The sequence below is a fragment of the Suncus etruscus genome, chromosome 4 (assembly GCF_024139225.1).
Source record: "Suncus etruscus isolate mSunEtr1 chromosome 4, mSunEtr1.pri.cur, whole genome shotgun sequence".
Taxonomy (NCBI): Eukaryota; Metazoa; Chordata; class Mammalia; order Eulipotyphla; family Soricidae; genus Suncus; species Suncus etruscus.
The window spans coordinates 98,278,405-98,298,501 of NC_064851.1; the positions used below are offsets into that span (position 1 = coordinate 98,278,405).

General features: G+C 35.0%; 2 protein-coding genes across 3 annotated transcripts in view; both read right to left on the reverse strand.

Annotated features, from left to right (window-relative positions):
- Positions 1–18,700, reverse strand: part of KIAA0408 (KIAA0408 ortholog) — a 35,530-nt gene extending 16,830 nt beyond the window's left edge. The window contains exon 1 of the mRNA XM_049771103.1: positions 18,509–18,700. The gene's annotated coding sequence lies outside the window, so the exon portion shown is untranslated. The remainder of the gene's footprint in view (positions 1–18,508) is intronic.
- SOGA3 (SOGA family member 3) overlaps positions 18,538–20,097 on the reverse strand; it is a 43,892-nt gene continuing 42,332 nt past the window's right edge. For both annotated transcript variants that reach the window (XM_049771096.1, XM_049771095.1), the window contains exon 7: positions 18,538–18,809. In XM_049771096.1, coding sequence (XP_049627053.1) covers positions 18,699–18,809 — 111 coding nt within the window. In that variant the 3' untranslated portion in view covers positions 18,538–18,698. The remainder of the gene's footprint in view (positions 18,810–20,097) is intronic.

The following is a 20,097-nucleotide window of genomic DNA, read 5'->3' on the forward strand; positions in this document are numbered from 1 at the left end:
AATAATTTTTCTGTTTTCTAGATACTCTCAAACAATCACATTTAGCAGTGACTGACCTAATTAAAGTACTTTTAAATTGAAAATATTTATGTACTTAAGTTTACTTAATTAAAAATGCAATTCAGAATATCAACTCAAGAACTCTATAAAACATTTAAGATTTTTTGGTATTTTATTAATATAAAAATGAAAATATTCACAGGACTTTTATAAAAATTAAGTAATGTATGGGCATATGGAATACTGGTAACTTGACATTTACTCCTTAATTGTTTTTGCTTTACAAAACTTGCTTCAAATTTTATTAAAAAATTTTTTATAATAGTTATAATTATAGTCCAAACATTTTAAATGTCTAAGAAAATTAAGTCTATAAGAACAACTGTTAAGTTTTCTAGGCTATGGCCAAAATGCCTAAACTTATATGCTTACAATTTGCACCAATATGGACAAGAGTTGTGAGTCAATAACTGCCTGATAATGAGGAATCTAATGAGGAATCTAACTGAAGAAACATTAACATTATCTTAGATTTAAGGTAACAATGGAGCCTATTTTTTCAGATTATTCAATACATATACTCCAGAGATAAATATCTGTACATAACTAAAATAAACATCAATCTATTGATATATTGGGCTCATGTGTGTAAATATTGTTCTTGGTATATACAGGGCTCCATCTTCAAAAATAATTTAGTGTATGGAAACCCATAATTTTAGACTTCAATCAGTTTGCTACAGATTCTTTGAACCCTTTTACCTACTAATTTGACACTCAAAATTCTATGACAGTCAGTTAAGAAGATGTAACTGCACACTGGTTACTAAAGATATGTTCATGTTTCATTTTATCTACTTCATGAATGCTTTTTCTGATAACGTTTTTATATTATCATTATTCCACCCATTTGATAACTTTTCATCAGAACCTGTCAGAGAAAATACAAGTGGTTTCAAAATATGGGGCTGGAGATATAGCACAGTGTAAGGCGTTTGCCTTGCACTCAGCCGACCCAAGACGGGCCTGGATTCGATTCCCAGCATCCCATATGGTCAGTCCCCTGAGCCTGCCAGGAGCGATTTCTGAGCTTAGAGTCAGGAGTAACCCCTGAACACCTCTTGTGTGGCCCAAAAGAAGAAAAAAAGAGTTGTCTCAAAATAATCGTGTCACTGAAAAAAAAACAAATAAAATGAGTATAATAAGAAAAGCACAGATTTGGGGAGCAGGGTTTTGGAGGTTGTTTGAACCACACCTAATTATGCTTAGGTTTCTATTATAGCTATTCACACAAAATGCAGAATAATGATAGGATATCAGAAAAAGCATTCATGAAGTGGATAAAATAAAACATGAACATATCCTTAGTAACCAGTGTGCAGTTATATCTTCTTAACTGACAATCATAGAATTTTGAGTATCAAATAAGTAGAAAAAAGGATTCAAAGAATCTGTAGCAAATTGGTTGAAGTCTAAAAACATGGGTTTCCATATATTAAATTATTTTTGAAGATGTACTTCTTTTCTTTTGCAGGGTGATGGGTCAACCAACTACACTCAGGGATTACTCCTGGCAGGCTCAGGAGACCATATGGGATGGGATTTAATGTGGGTCACTAGCATGCAAGATAAACACCCTACCTACTGTGCTATTGCTCCTGCCCCCATGATAGTATTTCTTTAGAAAGTCTGATAGCTATCTTTAAAACTGTTAATTAACTGAACTGAAAATCATCTTGTTTTTACAAGCAGGTATTTAACACTGAACTTCAAAGTAAGAGGTTGTGGTTGAGGATATCAAGAGGTAGCTGAAGATTTAAGTTACAGAATAGGATCAGACTCTTTCAAGCTACTTAGAAAATTGATAGGATTGTCTGTGTTTCATTCTAACTTTTTTTTTTTTGTTTTTTCAGGCCACACCCAATTGATGCTCAGGGGTTACTCCTGGCTAAGTGCTCAGAAATTGCCCCTGGCTTGGGGGGACAATATGGGACGCCGGGGGATCGAACCGCGGTCGCGATCTTTCCTTGGCTAGCGCTTGCAAGGCAGACACCTTACCTCTAGTGCCACCTCGCCAGCCCCTCATTTTAACGTTTTTAAACTTCAGAAATATCCAGAAATCATCACAAAGTTTTCCCCTACAATTAGGTGCCAAATAGCTGAATTCTTTTTCCTATTCTTACTGAAGCACTTTCAGACCAGAGTTAAAAGGTGTTAGGCCCTTTAATTTTTTAACTACCTGAAAAGTATCCTGTACATGTATAAATCATACTTACTCCAGTATCAGTTCTATACATTAATCCTGGAAATGTTCCCAGATTAGAGACCTATCTCCACTTAATTTCAAAAAGCCAAACTCTTTACTTAATGTGAAGTAAAATCTTCCCTTTCCAGGGTCAGAGTGATTCTTAATGGTAGGAAATGTACCAATTATATATGGATCATAAACAAGCTTTTGAGAGAAAATTCCTGTAGAGTATTATCTTAGCCCATTATTTTGGATGATTTATTTAAGCTCCCAACTGTATCTCACCATAAAAATCAAGTGCAATATAGTAGCAAAATATTGTTTTATCTTATAAAATAGGGATGTTACAGAGTGTGAAGAAATATATTGCTTATCAAAAAACAATGATAGAATGAAAGTGGAATCCTATTAAATGTTTCTGGTTTCATCTATGTCATTCACTTCTCTTTTTTCTATTTCTTTTTGGGGAGTGCTGGTAAGGGACACATCCAGTAGCATGTAGGGCTTACTTCATATTCTGTGCTCAGGGATACTGGTGGTGTGCAGAGACCATATACAGTGCCATGGTTTAAACAGAGGTCAGTTACATGCAATGTAGGTGCCTGAATCCCTGTACTTCCTCAGGCTCCTCATCTTTTCTTAACTTTAATCTTCTTCTTTTCTGTCTTTTTATAAACCCTTCTCTACATTTTTCCTCTATTAAGTAAAACAAGCTTTTGTTTTTTATTTAATTAGTAAATTGACAAAAAACAAACTGTGTAAATTCATGTTTCCAAAAATTTTCCTCAGTTCTCTCTATTTTGCAACTATTAAGGGTTCATGGCAGGTTAAACATTTAGAATCTTTATTGTAAAATTTCAAGTACACACATCTTATATAATAGCACTTTTGTTATAATTCTATGTGTGTGTATTAAATTCAGCCAATGGGAATATTTTTTAGGGACATAGAGTTCTGTAGTGAAATGTAATGGAGTAAAGTGGATCAGAGATTTAAAAATTCAATTTTAGTGTTCTCTATTGAGGCAAGTATAATAGTTCTCTTTGTTCCAATTTGTTATACTTTATTATTCACCCACAGATATTGGCATTTATGTGGGAGAGAAGGAAGGATTTCTGCTTGCTATACTGCTACTCTCCTTTGTAGCTAGACTGCTACTTATTTGACTTCCTGTTTCATCACACTCTCCACATTTCATTCAAAATAAAAATTCATTAGAGCAAATGTAAAAGGTTAAAGTGAATGGCATTAACAATCATATACATATTCTTTTCCAAGCCAGCTTTAACTATTCATTTTATTTTTAATGAAACTGGAATGAATTTCCAGGAAATTAATTTTATTTCCTGTTCCAATAGCTGGAAGTCTGAATGGCTGAGTTGTAAAACAAATGTCAAGATATAAGGAAAAAAAATTCTAAAATTGAAGTGTAACACTAGGGGCCGAAGAGATGGTTCAGTGGGTTGGAGCACATGCTTTGCAAGAGAAAGGCCTGGTTTCAAACCAAAATTTAAAAGGGACATAAGAACAAAACAAATGCTTTTCATAGTCCTAATTATTGTGTCAATTTGTGATTGGGACAGATGTCCATCAAAATGGTACTCTATTCCATTTCCACCTCATTTATTACTGTTTTAGTCACCATTAAAAACTAGAATTTGGCCAAATAAACAAAAGTTAGGTATGTACTGACCATTGTTACTTGTGTCTTCTGAGGGTTTCTGATGTTTTTTGGAAGGGACACTTAGCAATTCTCAAGGGTTACACCTCAGTTTGCTCTCAGAAATTACTCGTGATGGTGCTTTCGAACCATATGGAATGCTGGAGAATAGAATGCTCTCTCTGTGCAAGACAAGCCCCCTCTCTGCTCTTTTATTGATAACAGCTCCTCTTCTGAGGTTGTTTGGAGTATTAGTTTCATATTCTCCTGTTCCATTTTCCTATACACAATAATTTTCATAAAATGAAGTAGTTTTTTTTTTTTTTCAGTTGTAATAGGCTACATATTCCACTAGGAATGTGACACAGAGGGTGCTGCCAACCTTCGGATTCCTAGAAGAAACACTTACACTGAAAATGCTAGACTTCTGCTTAACTTGGAGGGATTAAGAATTCCCTTCAGAGTAATGTTCTGCTTACCTCTAAGATTTTTGCCTCTTTTTCTTGACTATTACAAATTGCTTAGCAAGATTTCAACAGAACAACCTTACCCTTCACAAAATACAACTTTCCAGTATCAGGTATGGCATGATTTTATTGTAGGGCAAAATTTCAATTAGTATCTTTCTTTTTAACACGGCCCTCATGTTCCAACAGTCAAAAAGACATCCCTACTTGAAATCAATATTGCCTTTCATTTAATCACCATCTCCCATATTTTCTCCTAATTATTTATTCAAACTACGAGCTATTAAAACTATATGTAAATTGGCTTTAAATCTCAACTCATATAATAAAAGCACTGGAAATTTTGGCTTGTTAACTGTAACCAGCCTAAGACAATTAACTTTAACCTAAAATTAACTTTAGCCTAAACAGTAAAAGGTGTAAGATTTACCTATTTTGGATGACACAGCCTTCAAATCCAACCAAGGAAACACTATGAGGTGAGCAATCCATCAGGTTGGACCAGACTACACTTTTTTCTTCATTGCTCTTTTCAAATACTACCCATCACAAGAGTTTGAAAACTTCACTTTGGAAATATTCAAAATCTTTCCCTTTTGAAAACAGCATTCTAAGAAACACATTTAGCTAAATCTTAGTGAGCAAAGTGCCACTTACATTACTAAGATGAAGCACTGTTAGAAAAAACAGTCTCTGAGCAGATGGCACTATGAATGCAGAGCCAGGAGATCCACTCACAGCAGCTGAACAGTCTCTTCTCTCGAGTTAGTAAAATCCGTTATATTCCCCGCCCCACTGTTTTTCAGCCCAGACACAGACACAAGCAGATGTTGAAATCGCCCTCTATTTAAACAGTATCCACAGTTTAAAACATGCCAGCAACTGTCCCTCTATATTTTGCCACAATTAGTCATGAGTTTTCAAACTGCCAGAAAGACACATACCTTTTTTCCCCCTCGTTCTGGGAAGAAATCCTATAGATGTTCAATCACTGGTCAATCTAGCAATAAAAGGATAACTAATTTTAAAGAGAAAAGAAGCTGACTCTCACTTGCTTCTTTGCAAGAAATAATAATGCAAATCAAACCCAACCATTCAACAGAGCTGTACTGACAAGTCCCTTAAAACTTCCACCACTTTGACAAATGCAATAGCTGCTCTGCTCACACAATCACAGTGGCAGCTGAATCTAGGGTGACGTAGTCAGCTTCTCGGAGGCGGCCTGAAGGCATTTCCTCCAACCAGAGCTCTGTAACTTTAGAGCCCTTCAAGCTCTGGGTAAACAACTCCAGGTCCAGGACATTTTTAGCTTTTATAACGAAGCACAGTATTTTCAAACTTACCACAAGAGCTGGTGTTAATGTCAGACAGTGACAATGACCAAGTTTAAATTTCTGTGTTTGGGGGAGTTTCTCTATACCTCTTGCTTGACCCAGACAATGCCAAGATGAACTTTTTAGTGACTTTAAAAAAGTGTCTGGAAATGGTAGAAAAATATGAGCAGCAATTTTACGTAAATATGATCTCAAGAGAACAGGGAACATTATTTAACTTGTTTTTGAATTAAAAAAAAAAGGACAGATAAAAAGACCACCTTCATAGCAATTGTGATTGAAGACGACTTGCTACCTTTTTCCAGTAACTGCCATGCAGTTCTGCTAATGGAGATCAGAGCCCTAATAGAGACTGTTATTTATTTTCATGAGAGGGGAGAAAATCTGAGACTATCATGAGCATTTTTCTTTTTTTTTTTTTTTTTGGTTTTTTGGTTTTTGGGTCACACCCAGTAACGCTCAGGGGTTACTCCTGGCTATGTGCTCAGAAGTTGCTCCTGGCTTGGGGGACCATATGGGACACCGGGGGATCGAACCGCGGTCCGTCCAAGGCTAGCGCAGGCAAGGCAGGCACCTTACCTTTAGCGCCACCGCCCGGCCCCGAGCATTTTTCTTTTAATTGAGATGACTACAGCCTAAATAGAAAGACAAAGCTGACCATGCAGAGGCTCCTGAAACCAAGATCTGTCGTCTCCCCTGAACATTCTGAGGTTATGTGTGAACTTATATACAGCTGCCTGTCTAGTTCAGCACATAAGCTAGACAAAACAATCAAAATAATAAGGTTTATTCCCAAATATTAAGTCTTGTTTGTGTGGTCATTAAAGCCAAGCATTTCAAATTGAAATTTCATATTTTCACATTGAAAATTCATATTTCAAATTTCATATTGAAACAAATGTTTCAATAATAGCCTGCTTATAATGCAAACTTCATGCATGTTGAACCACTGAATGAAAACACTGCTTTTCAAGCCTGATTGAGTACATGTGAAATTACTTGTTTCAACCTTTGCAAGGTGGAACTATCAACTTCTTCCTTCTTCTCCAGTGATAGTGATATATTTGTGCCATAAAACTTGAAGTGCTAAGACTTCAAATGTTCTTTATTTCATCCGCACCAACTGTACCTGCAGATACTATGAATCCAATAGTACTGATAAAATTATAGCTCAGTGAAGTTTGCTGAAGTTCATAGGTCTCCAAATGGAGACCCTGGAATTTTAGCAGAGACCTTGGATTTCATTTTTACATCTCATCTCTGTAAACTTGAGTTTCTGTTTCTTTTGTAAAGAGATAAGTACACTTACTCTTTAGAGAAGAGAATGAGAGAGTACAAAATGCCAAGCACACATGAACACACACACACACACACACACACACACACACACACACACCAGCTCCTTTCTACTTTTGTTTAAAAAAAAGGTGCTGGGCAGAGCAGTGAAAGGATAGGAAAGAGACCTCGAAAAGCATCTATACAGAATTATATGATAACATTATTCTATGACCTCGCTTCCATGCTACTGTCCTTTGTAAATCAAGTGAATGTTTTATTCTTATAAATTTTTCAGAGAATATGAAGCTAAATAATAAAAGAAATTACAATGGACTATACTATTACATAGTTCTTAGTTCAATGTTCTATCTCTTGGATGTTCCAGTAGTTTTATTGAAAATATTTTAGTTGATTTTTTGTCATGGTGAACTGCCCTTAGATGACATATAAAATAAAAAATTTGGGAACTACTGAAAAGAATTTTACTCCAAATATACCATTTAGTCTAATATTTATCAATTCTTGCTATTGACTATTCAAAATTTGTTATTTTAAATATTTTACAGGCTATATATTACAGAGATATAAAGTAATGTAACTAGGTGATAACATACAAAGGCAATAAATGTTTACTTTGAGTGTTTTCCTTAAATCTTTTGTGTTAAGAGAAAACTCTAAGAAGTTTTAAGAAGTTCCTACAATTATAAACATGACTGCATTTAAAAAGACTGGTATTTGTATGTCACCCACACTGACATGCAGGCAACTAGAAACGTCTGATACTTTCAAACAGGTCTCAGATTAGGTGAATACCTTGTGCAGAAATTTGCTATGTAAGTCAGGTTACTTTTCAACCATTTAAACATCTTAGTTTTCAAAAACTGGCCAAAATTAGTACTCTATATTTTGGAAAGAATCATGATATATGTATTAAACAATATATGACAAGTGATAAGTATGTAATTAAAAATAATTAATGAGTAATTTAACTGAAAATACTTGCTAAATATTATATAGACTTTTTGAAGAGGGCAGGAGAAGTAGTTTACATGTTGAAAGCCCAGTACATTTTATATACTGAAAGCCCTTGTTCAGTCCTTGGCAGCACATAAGCCCTTAAGAACTGCCAGATACCCAAGTAACTACTGAGTTATACAAAACCCATCTACATCACCACCAAAAAAAATCTTGGAGAATATTTAAAATCTCTATATTAAGAATGGTATTAAGTCATATTCTAAAAACACTTGGGAAAGTGTGAAAAATTACTAGCATAATAACTACTAGCAGGTATTTCTATACTTGGAGAATTTTAGATCCAGAAACAAATAAAAAAAATCCCCAAAATCATCCTGCCACACTTTCAGTGAAGAAAAAAGGACTTCAATTAAAGTCATATGCTTAAGATCACAAAATGCATTCAATAGCAATATCTCAAATTGTGTACAGAGCTTCTTAATCCTGGTAGCATGCCTCATGTTTAGGACAATGGATGGGAAGAGAGCCTAGGGAATGGAACAGGGGCATGTGAAAGTTCTACCAGTAGTAGGTGAATTATTTTAAATTACCCTCCTTCTATGAATAATGTTTGATTTTTGAAATTCTTCAAGTACTTTTAGACTTTATCTTAATTATTTAGAAGAATTTCCTCCTATCTTAAATCCTTCTATTTTTTAAGGAGAAATCTTGGGCACTTGGTTAACAATATAACAATTCAACAAATATTTGTGAGTCACACTCTGTCTGGTATAGTATTAGATCTTATGGATTGTAAGAAGCTTAGCACAACTCTTCTCATATAAGCAAATGTGGTCAGCTTAAAGATCCTTGAAATATATCCAACAGCATGACTGCTCACATCTTTAGAAGCCTAAAATACATTTCCAAAAATGCAGAGAACTTCTGGTAGATTTAAGAGCATTCTAGTTTAGTGTTAAAGAATCAATTCAGCACATACTACTTTCACTCACTTATTATGAATATTACTTGAGCTGAAACTTTTCCTCAGACTTTCTGAGCCTAATAATGTAAGAGTGGCAACTAAATTTTTAAAATTTTATAAAATTCCACAGCTGATTTTGTCAAATTTGGTCCTGGCTTGAGACTCCTATTAAAAGTTGAGTCCCAAATTCATGTTAATAAAATAAAGTTTTGATAGTTATAAGATTTTTCAGATTTAAAAAATTATGACTCACCAATGGCATTTATTATTCATAGAAGTTACATAGTTAGGTTGTATATTTTAATTATTGCCGTATTTTCCCCACTGCTGGATGTTTTTCCTCTAAAATCATGGGATTGTTGCCCTCTCTTCTATTCTGAAGACTGCTGAATTGCTAATAGGCATTTTAGCCATGCTGATCTGTCGTGAGGTATATGTTCAGGCATTTTCAGATGGTGGAAATATATGAAAGATATAAAAAATTAACAAAAGTTTCAAACTATACATTTTTTTAAAATAGTGGCTTGTATCTAAACTTTAGAACACAATTTTTAAAATGTGAGTTTTTTAAAACTAAAATTATTGCTTTTTGTTTTCAAAATTGTTTTTAGCATCTCATTAATATTTTCCAGATTCTTAACTCAAGAGAGAATGATGAACAAGAAAAATCCAAGGGTTACCTCTTATTCCAGAAGACAACCTTGGGCATCTTTGGTCCATCCTTTAGCACACCACAAGGGGGCCACCCTGAGTCACTTCTACTAGAAAAATTATAGCTTTAAAGCATAGATGGGAAAGAGGCCTTTTAGGTGTATACTTTAAAGGACACAGAAATTGATTCAATTGATCCTCTGCCCCCCTCCACCATAAGGGATTACTAGTTTTCATACATCTACATAATTGTTAGATCGAGCATTCTTAGGTGACAGTGTTATATATACATCAGGTCAATTTTCCAACAATGCCATTAACCGAATAAGCAATTATTGATTAATCATACCCCAGTACAAAACAAAACAAAACAGAAAACAGCAAAAAAAAATAGAGTAATAAACAGCACATGGAAACTATGATTAAAGCAGAGAATCTTTCATTTATGAGGTATGGAGCAGGAAGAGGGAGGGAAAGAACAGAATAATGATCTGTAAAAGTGGATGTTAAAGTTCAAGTTTGTGTGAGAAAACTTGATGTCTAGGCAAAAGTCAGGTGACACAGGAATGTGAAAAGAAAATGGAGAAAAACTATCTGGAGGTGATGGTATAGTAAGAAAAGACACAATCATACTTGAGTCCTACCAGAGAACTTGTAAGAAGCCAGACACATTTTGTTCCCCACAAGAAGATTCCTCAGTACTTCAATGAAACAGTATGTACTTAATACCTTAATTTTGCTTGTTAATGTCTTCGAATGAAAAAGGTGATGGCAACAGTCAGCAAATGGTAATATCATAGAGATTGAAAGATAATAAGAGTAAAGTGGATCTGCATCAGTCTGGAGAGATAGTATGGGAATTAAGGCTCTTGCCTTGAATACTGGCAACACTGTTTTAATCCTCAGCACCATATATAGTTCCCAAATCCTGCCAAGATTAATCCCTGAGCACAGAGCCAGAAATAATCCCTGGGCACAGCTGGTGTGGCTCCCAAACCAAAACAAACAAAAAAGAGCAGCAGGTATTTTAGTGTAACACATAAGAAGTGTTGTGTTTGACCTTTAGACTGTCTTCTTTGGCTCTTGGCTTCAATATATTTCATAAACTACAATTCTTTCAATTTCACACTATCATCTCCTTACTATTTTGAAACTATCTTATTTTGAAACCATATTTTTAAAAGTATCATTTTTTGTGTGTGTTTAGGTCACACCCAGCGACGCACCAGGATTACTCCTGGCTCTGCATTCAAAAGTTCTCCTGTCAGGCTCCAGGGATCATATGAAATGCCGGATTTAAACCAGGGTCTTGTGTTGGCTGTGTGCAAGGCAAACACCTTACCTCTGTGCTGTCTTTCCATCCCAAAAGTAAACATTTTAAAAAAATTATCTATTGATGAGTAAATTACATTCCTACACACATCTCCTAAAGTGAGAATTCTGACCAGCAACATGGTTTTTCCTCCTACTCGGCCTTCTAAGTACCCAGTAGAGGGGAATCCTCTTTTTCTTACGTTCATTTCTTCTACTGTATAGAGTCTAAGTAATGGGACTAAAAAGTGAGTACAAAAATATGATTGCATTCCATAAAGATCAAACACTTGTCAGACACATGTGTCACATGTACTTTAACATGATAATGTTTTTTGGCACCTCATACACACATTTTCAAAGAAACATTCTACACAAAACTAAACAAAAATGCACAAATATTTTTGAAAATGGTAAATTGCTACAATGGCATTGAATACAGAGACCCATATAATACAATTTAAGAACTTACATGATCTTGGGCTAAAGAGATATCCTGAAGAGCTGGAATGCATGATATGAATGTAGAAGGCCTAGATTCAATTCCTGGTACCTCATGGTCTAAGATCATGGCTGGGAGTGACATCCAAACAGAAACAGGAGTAGTGCAATCTCTATATACCCCAACGTAGGTCAACATCTCTCCCAAGAGATTTTTAGAATGAGATGATTTTAACTTTTCATTATTGGGTTTTGGTGATACTCAATTTATAAAAATAGGTAACATTTTTAAAATAGGTAAGATAGTTGTACAATTTACAACTATATACTTCAAAAACTAATTACAGGAATAGAACTGAATTAATTAGAAATATTAATACGTTTAAAAAATTTCTAAGATACAAAATAAAATACAAAATAAAGATTTTTTAAGACAAAACCTGCTTGAGTATCTAGTAGTGAATGGTGAAAATTTCCAAAGTTTCTTTTTATTTCTAAATGTTTGCTACTACCTGATTAAGTGAGGTTATAAAAGCCCTCTATTTGATATGAGTTCCTGGAAATGTCTAGGACAGAAGAAACATCAGGAATGCCAAAGAATTACTTCAGAACTGCAAGTATACTTATATATGAGGAAACTCAAATATAAGCAGAGAACTTACAGGGCCTAAAATATACTTATTAAATTGCGTCAAAATTTAAGTTTGTCTGACTTTTATACACACTTTTAGAATAGCCAGCTATTGAAATTTCCTTATCACAAAGGTATTGTTTAAAGGCACTTTGGAAGTTACCACATCTATAATTGCAGCAAATAATGTCCCCTTCCAGAGCCAAAGTAAATATATATGCATTATATATGTACATATACATATATGGGTTTTTCCTTTCTGATTTGGTGCCACATCTAGCAAATCTCCAGGTTACTTCTGGCTCTGTGCCAGGATCACTACTTGTGATATTCAGAGGATTAGAAGTCGTGCCAAGGATAAAGTGGGTCTGGCCACATGCAGAGCAATCAACCTAATAGTCTATCTCTCTTGCTTTTTCACACATTTCTTTATTAAACTCATATGCTATAGGACCTACTTAGGACATGTTTCTTTCATCAAAATGTGCATAAAATCACTTCATCTACACAATATCATAAAAATTTCACACTGAATCAGAGTACTTTTCAATCTTAAAGTCTTATAGCTTAAATTTAAATAATTGTGCTTTCACAAATATTTTCTTTCTTTTTTTAACAGGGCCACACCAGGCAATATTCAGGAGAGCACAGGTTGATCCTGCAAGACTCTATTTAGTGGTTCAGCCCTAATGGTTCAATGTCCTGTCTAATGAGAAATGGGAAATGGAACCAGGATGGGTGTTCTTAGAGGCCACAATTGGTGATATTGGAGGCTTATGGTAACAGAATTTAACACAATTTTTGCACATACCAGCCACAAGTGCCACTTTCCCCCTAATTCATAATGTTTAATTTTTAAGTGTTCCAAATCCCTGTAAAACCTAATCAACAATGTGCTTTTCTCAGTTTCTGATATTATTCTCTACTATTTTCCCTTCAACATTCAATTTGGATATCTGACTTAAATATATCTCTACCAGATGAAACTTAACTTTTGGGTCTGTGATACACTATGAGTATTTAAAGTAGGTGCTTTTGCTGCCAAACTGGTATTCCAAAATTCACTGGCAATGGATTAAATAACTGTGCCCCTCTCAACCACACATACTGAAGTGAATGTTGGGAAATACAAGCCAATATACATTCCAGGCTTGGCACTGAATTTTTCTTTGTTTTATGAGTTTGAGTCAGTTATGTTTAAAAATAGCCAACTGAATTCTTTATTTTCTTAAATCTAGGCCAAATTACCAAAGACACTCTTTCCTACACCCAAGAATGTGCACTGCAAGGCAATTTTTTACAATAGGGTTATTTGTTCAAGTTCATTTTCATTTTCATTATTTTATTTAAATAGCATAGCTTCAAAGGTGCTTAGAAAGGGTTCATTCTTTCAATAATTGGAGGTCTTTGTTGTATAACAAATGCAAAAGTCTGGGTGCTCTTTCAGAACTAGCTTTATACAACAAAAATTATGTCAAATAATCAAGAGAAAGGTGAGGAAATTGAAGACTGTCTAAGGTCGTGGGCACCATCTATGCTAAATTCTCTCCCAAAGTCTCTGGCCTTTGGTGTAAGACACAGATACTAGATTCTGGGGACCATAAAATACCTTGAAGTTCCAGGCAAAAGAAGGAAGTCTGTGCCATATTTGCTGAGATCACCTCCCAAACTAGAATGCTCCTGCGAGCTCAATCACTTCTCTTGGATACAGCTCTCATTACATGACAGTGTAGAAGTATGTGTGTGTGCACATGTACTATGTGCAAGAATGTATGTATACATGGAACCACAAATGGAAATAGGCTTTGTAGTTAATGAGGGAAGGATAGAAAAGAACTTCCAGGAGCCAATCAGTAGACATTAAAGTTGTGTAACTAACCAGAACAGCTAGTTCAATAATTCCTAATTTCCTTCTAACAGTACCTGAGGCAGGTTTGTATCAGTAAATTTACCTTCTTTGGTATCTTAATGAGTTCCATGGGTGGTGGACAAGATGGGTTTTAAGATTCTCTAAAATATTTTCTTAAAAAATTAAAGACATTCTTGCAATAATTTTCAGAGACAAAAGAGAGGAGGACTGGAAATTCCAGCTCACTTCATGAAGCTTACCACAAAGGGTGATGAGTGTAGTTAGAGAAATAACTACATTGAGAACTATCCTTACAATGAGAATGAACAGAAAGCCTTCTAGAGTACAGGCAGGTGTGGGGTGGGGAGAAGGGAGATTTGGGACATTGGTGATGGGAACGTTGCACTGGTGAAGGGGGGTATTCTTTATATGACTGAAAACCAACCATAATCATATTTGTAATCAAGGTCTTTAAATAAAGATATTAACAAAAAATAAATAAATTCTCAATGGTGGAAAAAGATTAAAAATATTTTCTTAAAATTAGTGCCTCAAGATTAATGTGAAACTAGTAGAAGAGATTGATGTCCTGTTTCTAGGATGATTCAAATTCTTAATAATAAATCAGAAAATTAGTCTATTTTTTTGGTTACTTCAGAACTGAGTTGTTAATTTTTCCTTTATTATTTAGTTAGCTTTTTATATGAGATATACCTGCATATATTTATGAAATTTTTCCTTTTAAAATGCCTACGTATTTCTCATGAATTTATTAAAACATCAAAGTTTGAGGCCGGAGCCATGGTGCAAAGCAGTAAGGCGTCTGTCTTGCATGTGCTAGCCTAGGAATGACTGTGGTTTGATCATCCCACGTCCCATATGGTCCCCCAAGCCAGGAGCAATTTCTGAGCACATAGCTAGGAATAACCCCTGAGCATCACAGGCTGTAACCCCCAAAACACAAAAACCAAACAACAAAAATATAAAAGATCAAAGTTATCAGAATTCTAATAAACAATAGACCACAACCACAAAACCTTTCTGTGTAGGTAAATAAAAATGCATGCTAAGGCACTTCCCTTGCATGTGCAAGAGGTCCTAGATTTAATCCCTCACACCATAAAACAAACAAAAAATTAGATGTTAAAGTATTTATTTTCATATTGTCCCACTTTACTTATTTGAGCTTGAAAATGTTTGTTAAATAGCCAAATAATCCATGATTTATCTTTGCACTCCAATTGCTTATCTTTTGTATACATAATTTTTCATCTAAGTTTGAGGTAGGGTCATTGTTATCCATCACTCCTGTTGGATTTGTGAGACACCATGTCCTCACTCTAGACCAATAAGGGGATGCTTTGTGTAAGAGCTAGTTGTATGATGACAATGTAGGAGACTGTAAAGAGTGTATCTGGGGTCATACTGAGGCTTTTATTTATTGGACTCCCAAGTCTAGTTCTCTGTAAGTGTTCATCAGTATCTCTGGTAATCTGTGTGACAATAAGAACACAATATTCACAGTTATTCCTTTTGGGCATATACTATTTCTATCTGCTTCTTTGAATGTGTAGGGTTTGAAAATCTATGTTTATGAAAGGAAATTTTTCTACCACTGGGACAGAAATAGAACTAACTGTCCTTAACTATTTTCTGGCAGAGTCTGTGTGACAAAGTTGGAAATGATATTGAGAGAATTTGGACATGCAGTCAGTGGTTCAAAGTATATGAAACCCAGACAACTCCTGATTGCACAAAACTGTACCATAAGTGTGTTGTAACATATATTTTAAATAATTGAAATATTTTAAACAGTGATCTCAGAAGTCTGAAAAAATACAACGAGGAGGGGCTGAAGCAATAGCATAGAGATAGGTCATTTGCCTTGCACAGGGATAAGCCTGTTTGATTCCCAGCATCCCATATGGTACCCTGAGCCTGCCAAGAGCGACTTCTGAGCATACAGCCAGGAGTAATTCCTGAGTGCTGCTAAGGGTGGCCCAAAAATTAAAAAAAAAAAAAAAAAAAAGAAAAAGAAAAAAGAAAAAAAGAGGATCAGGAAATATAATACACTAGGAAAGATGCTGCCTTGCATGTGGCTCAATCACTAGCACCTCATGTGGTTCCCCAAGCTCACCAGAAATGATCCCAGAGTGAAGAAACAGTCATAAACCCTAAGTACCCCCAAGTGTTGCCTAAGAACCAAAAATAAATAAAATAAATAAATAAAAAGAAAAATACTTGGGTATTTTTCTGTTGAATAAGGAATAAATTCTAAAAATAAGAATTTTGTTGTGCAGGTATGGTTTAGAAACACTTCTTTAGATGCTTTATTATTCCTCCTGTAATATAAAAATTTTAAATTTAAATACCAAATCCAATTGTTTTAGTCACACAGGGTAGCATATATTCATGGTACTTCTGAAGTGAACAAGTGCATTTTTACAACATATTATTCTCAGGGACACAATTGTGTCAGACAGCTACTAAAAATTCTGAGGCCTTCTCTGACACATCAACAGTTTCCGCATCTTTGGGGAATCACTTACTTCCAAGTTTACTAAATGCACTGAGGTAATCAGATACTATGTTTTAGTCATGTATTTGGCCCAAAGGAAACACATATTTCACATAAAGTTCAGCCCTCACACATTTATTTTGTTTCATTGCCAAAACCTTTTCCCTGACGGTGACCATGTGGCTCATCAAGGATTTAACAGATCTTAAGTTTTTAAATGGCTGATAACCTTGAGAGGAAACGTTTAATAATGTAAATGGTTAAAAAATTAAACATAGCACTTGTTGTCTCATTTATCTTTGACATAAAGTTCTAGCTTTTTGACTACTAAAAAGAAAAATCAAAAGTATATAGTGTTAGGCTCCAACTATTGGTTACATACTTCTCACTCCAGATCTCTTTCCTTTCTTCCAAACAGAATACAATAGAAGTACAGGAAAAAAAGCTATGAAGATTAAGAATTACTTCAACTGAATTTTCTTTTTTTTTCTTTTCTTTTCTTTTTGTTTTTTGTTTTTTTTTTTTTTGTTTTTGGGCCACACCTGGCGGTGCTCAGGGGTTACTCCTGGCTGTCTGCTCAGAAATAGCTCCTGGCAGGCACAGGGGACCATATGGGACACCGGGATTCGAACCAACCACCTTAGGTCCTGGATCGGCTGCTTGCAAGGCAAACGCCGCTGTGCTATCTCTCCGGGTCCTCAACTGGATTTTCAACTACTTAAAGTGTCTGAGTTTTTTTTTAAATCACTATTATTAACGCTCAAAAAATTGATATGCATTAAATGATCAGGATTAAAAAGACCATTAAGAGTAAAAAATTTCAGAATAAAATTTTTCAAATATTTTACACAGATTATTCTTTATACTGCAATACAAGATGCTTCACCACAGAGTTTTGGATCCACTATACATTACAGAGTTTCTAAGTCTGAGACTTCTATGAATGAAGATGTCTGGATCTTGGTTGATATTGATACTTTTTACTTTATTCCTGTATAAACTACTAGATCTGGACTGAATAAGACCATTGAGGTACCACTATCTAAATAGAAGGAAAAAGAGATGGCCAGTTCAGAAAAATAATTTTATGTCTAAGGAGTAACTCCCATTGGAATTACACCACTGATCCTGGAATGTGACTTTAATGAAATTCTAAAAAATATAAAAAGTTTTACAGATATTTCACATAACTGTATTTCTATTTCCTGTTCTGATGGCAATTCTGCAGAACAATCTATTCTAGGCAATTTTAGCAATAAACATGTTCAGCAACATGGCTCTGAGCACCATAGGTAAAAACAGAAATGGCTAATTCAGCTTAAAAGATTGGTCAAATACTGTAGGATAGAACTGATTACCTCCGTAATGAGCAAAGGCCTAATACCTTGCATGCTTACAAACTCATATTTTCTTTTGGGGGAAGCCACATGGACTACTACCAACTCCCATGTCTATAATCCTCATCCTTGTGGTATTTGGGAAAACAATGTAAATATTGGGTCTCGTGTCTGGATCTCTCGCATGCAAAGCAAACTCCTACAACACTGAATGCTATCTCTGGCCTGTAAAACACAATTTTTAGACAGAATTATGCTAGTATTGCAATGAATTATCTAGTTCTCAGAGCTAGATTTTATTTTTACATAATGTTTCCCATATATGTACTGTCAAAATTATTAGTTGGGGCTGATTGGGGGGTGGGGTAGCTCATGTGAATGCTTTGCCTGCAGAGGCCCCTGGTCTATCAAAGGATCACAAGGTCTTTCAAGCACCACTGGGTGGTGTAGTCTGTGGCCCCACCTGGACTAAGCAGCAGCTCACCTCAGACCCCAGCAGCAAGCTGTGCTGGGTCTGAGCACTGAACTCTCAGGCTCACAGAACAGAATCAAGTATTGCCAGAGTTGAGCATGGTTGAAAAATGGTCATCTTATCAGTCTGCTGCAACCTAGCTAAAGTCTTTAATAAATTCATGACCAACATATGCAAATATGTTGATTCAATTCAACTCAAAATAGCTTCTGAATCATTATTCTATTTAACTACCTAGAAACAGTCAAGACCTTTTATTCAATTTTATAATCATTCTGCCAACTGTTTGTCAGCCATATAAAATAAACAAAGATGACAAAGCCAAAAATGAAAATGATTTATTAAAGAGAAGTCTCACTGCTTCCTTACCTGAAATATTTTAGTGCATGGCTTCTTAGTTAGTAGTGGCAAGATGTATCTTTTTAAAGAAATAATCAGTCTTCAGTGTTTTTATAGCATTGGTTACTACAGAAATTATACTTCGTTTACTTCTTGTCTTGATGGGTGAACAAAATAAACAAACTGAAAATGCTACAATGAATGGTAAATGATGAAAGATTTACAGTACAAAAAACAGAGTAAAAAGGAAGACAAGTTTAAATATTGTTGTGTAGGAAAGTGATGAAAATAATACAAGAATGAGAATAAGTAAAATGATAGGCTGGAACATCTGGGAAGGTAAACGCAAAGACAAGAAGAATTAATTAATAATATAAAACCCAAAGTTTATTAACAACTGACCTAAGCATTCATTCCATTTAAAATAAAGAAACCCCACCCTGCACATACATAAAAAATTAAGTCTATACTTATAAATTCTGAAAAGCTATTATGAAGAATGTTTTCTTTCATTCTGAGCTCTATTTTCTTCCCTGAGTATATAAATGTAAAAACACATGCTCAGATTATAAAAAAAAAATGCAACAAAGAAATAAAAAACAATTATTTGGTATAATATAATAAGTAGACAAGTAAGTTTTATCATTTCAAAAATTAAGTTTTTAGCATAAGTCGTTTTTTATTTTTATTCACAGCAAAGCAGAGCAACATGCAGTATAAATAAGCGAAAGGTTGCAAGTTTTCTATGCAACTAACAGGCAAGGAAGTGGGTATCATGCTTCTGGTTTTCCTGATTTATAGATTTAAGACGTATCTGTAAAGCCATGCATGCTTTTGTACTTCCAGTGGGTTCTCCAAGGAATACAGGCTTGCCAGAGGCTGTAGCATTGCCTGTTTGGATTTTTACATTTTCTCTAAGGTGGTTAACTCTGACAAAATGCATTGGTCTTTAAGGAGCCACCATACCTGGCTAGAGCAGGTCAGTCCAATTCATCAGGTGTGCCTCTACAAATTAGGATGAAGGAGAAATGCTGGTTGTCCCTGTTCAGGAATGGTTATTACTATTTCCCTGATTTGGTTTTTGCCTTAATGTGGGAGTAGAATGCTCCTTTCCCAATCCTGAGTTTCTCCACTATATAGCGGCCAGTAATGAGAAATAATGATTGTATTACTTCGACTTGTGCTAAAAGACTGGCTTCCAGTGCACTCCTTTAGGAAGATTCTAAACACAGTGTAAACTTTGCTGGCTTCTATTGTATGCCTCAGTCCTGGCTATATTTGGTCGTGTGAACAGATTTTAAATTCAATGCGATACTTGGCTTGCAATAAGTCTCACCGAAACAAACCAGTGAAGATTCCTAGAGGGGAGCTCTTCAAGAAGCTCAAGTTATCAGAATGAATTAGTGGAACACTCTATTAAATAAGCATGTTGACGTTCCATCCCGATCTAGCTCCACATCCTTTCATCTTTAGGCAAATAAATAAATAACTGAATAAATAAATAAATAAATAAATAACACCTGAGCTGTTTGTTGGCTGAGGAGCCTGAATTTCCCTTACAGGTGGGGACCACATAGGTGACCACAGTGGGAGAAGGAGGGCAAGCAACCTCAGACCTG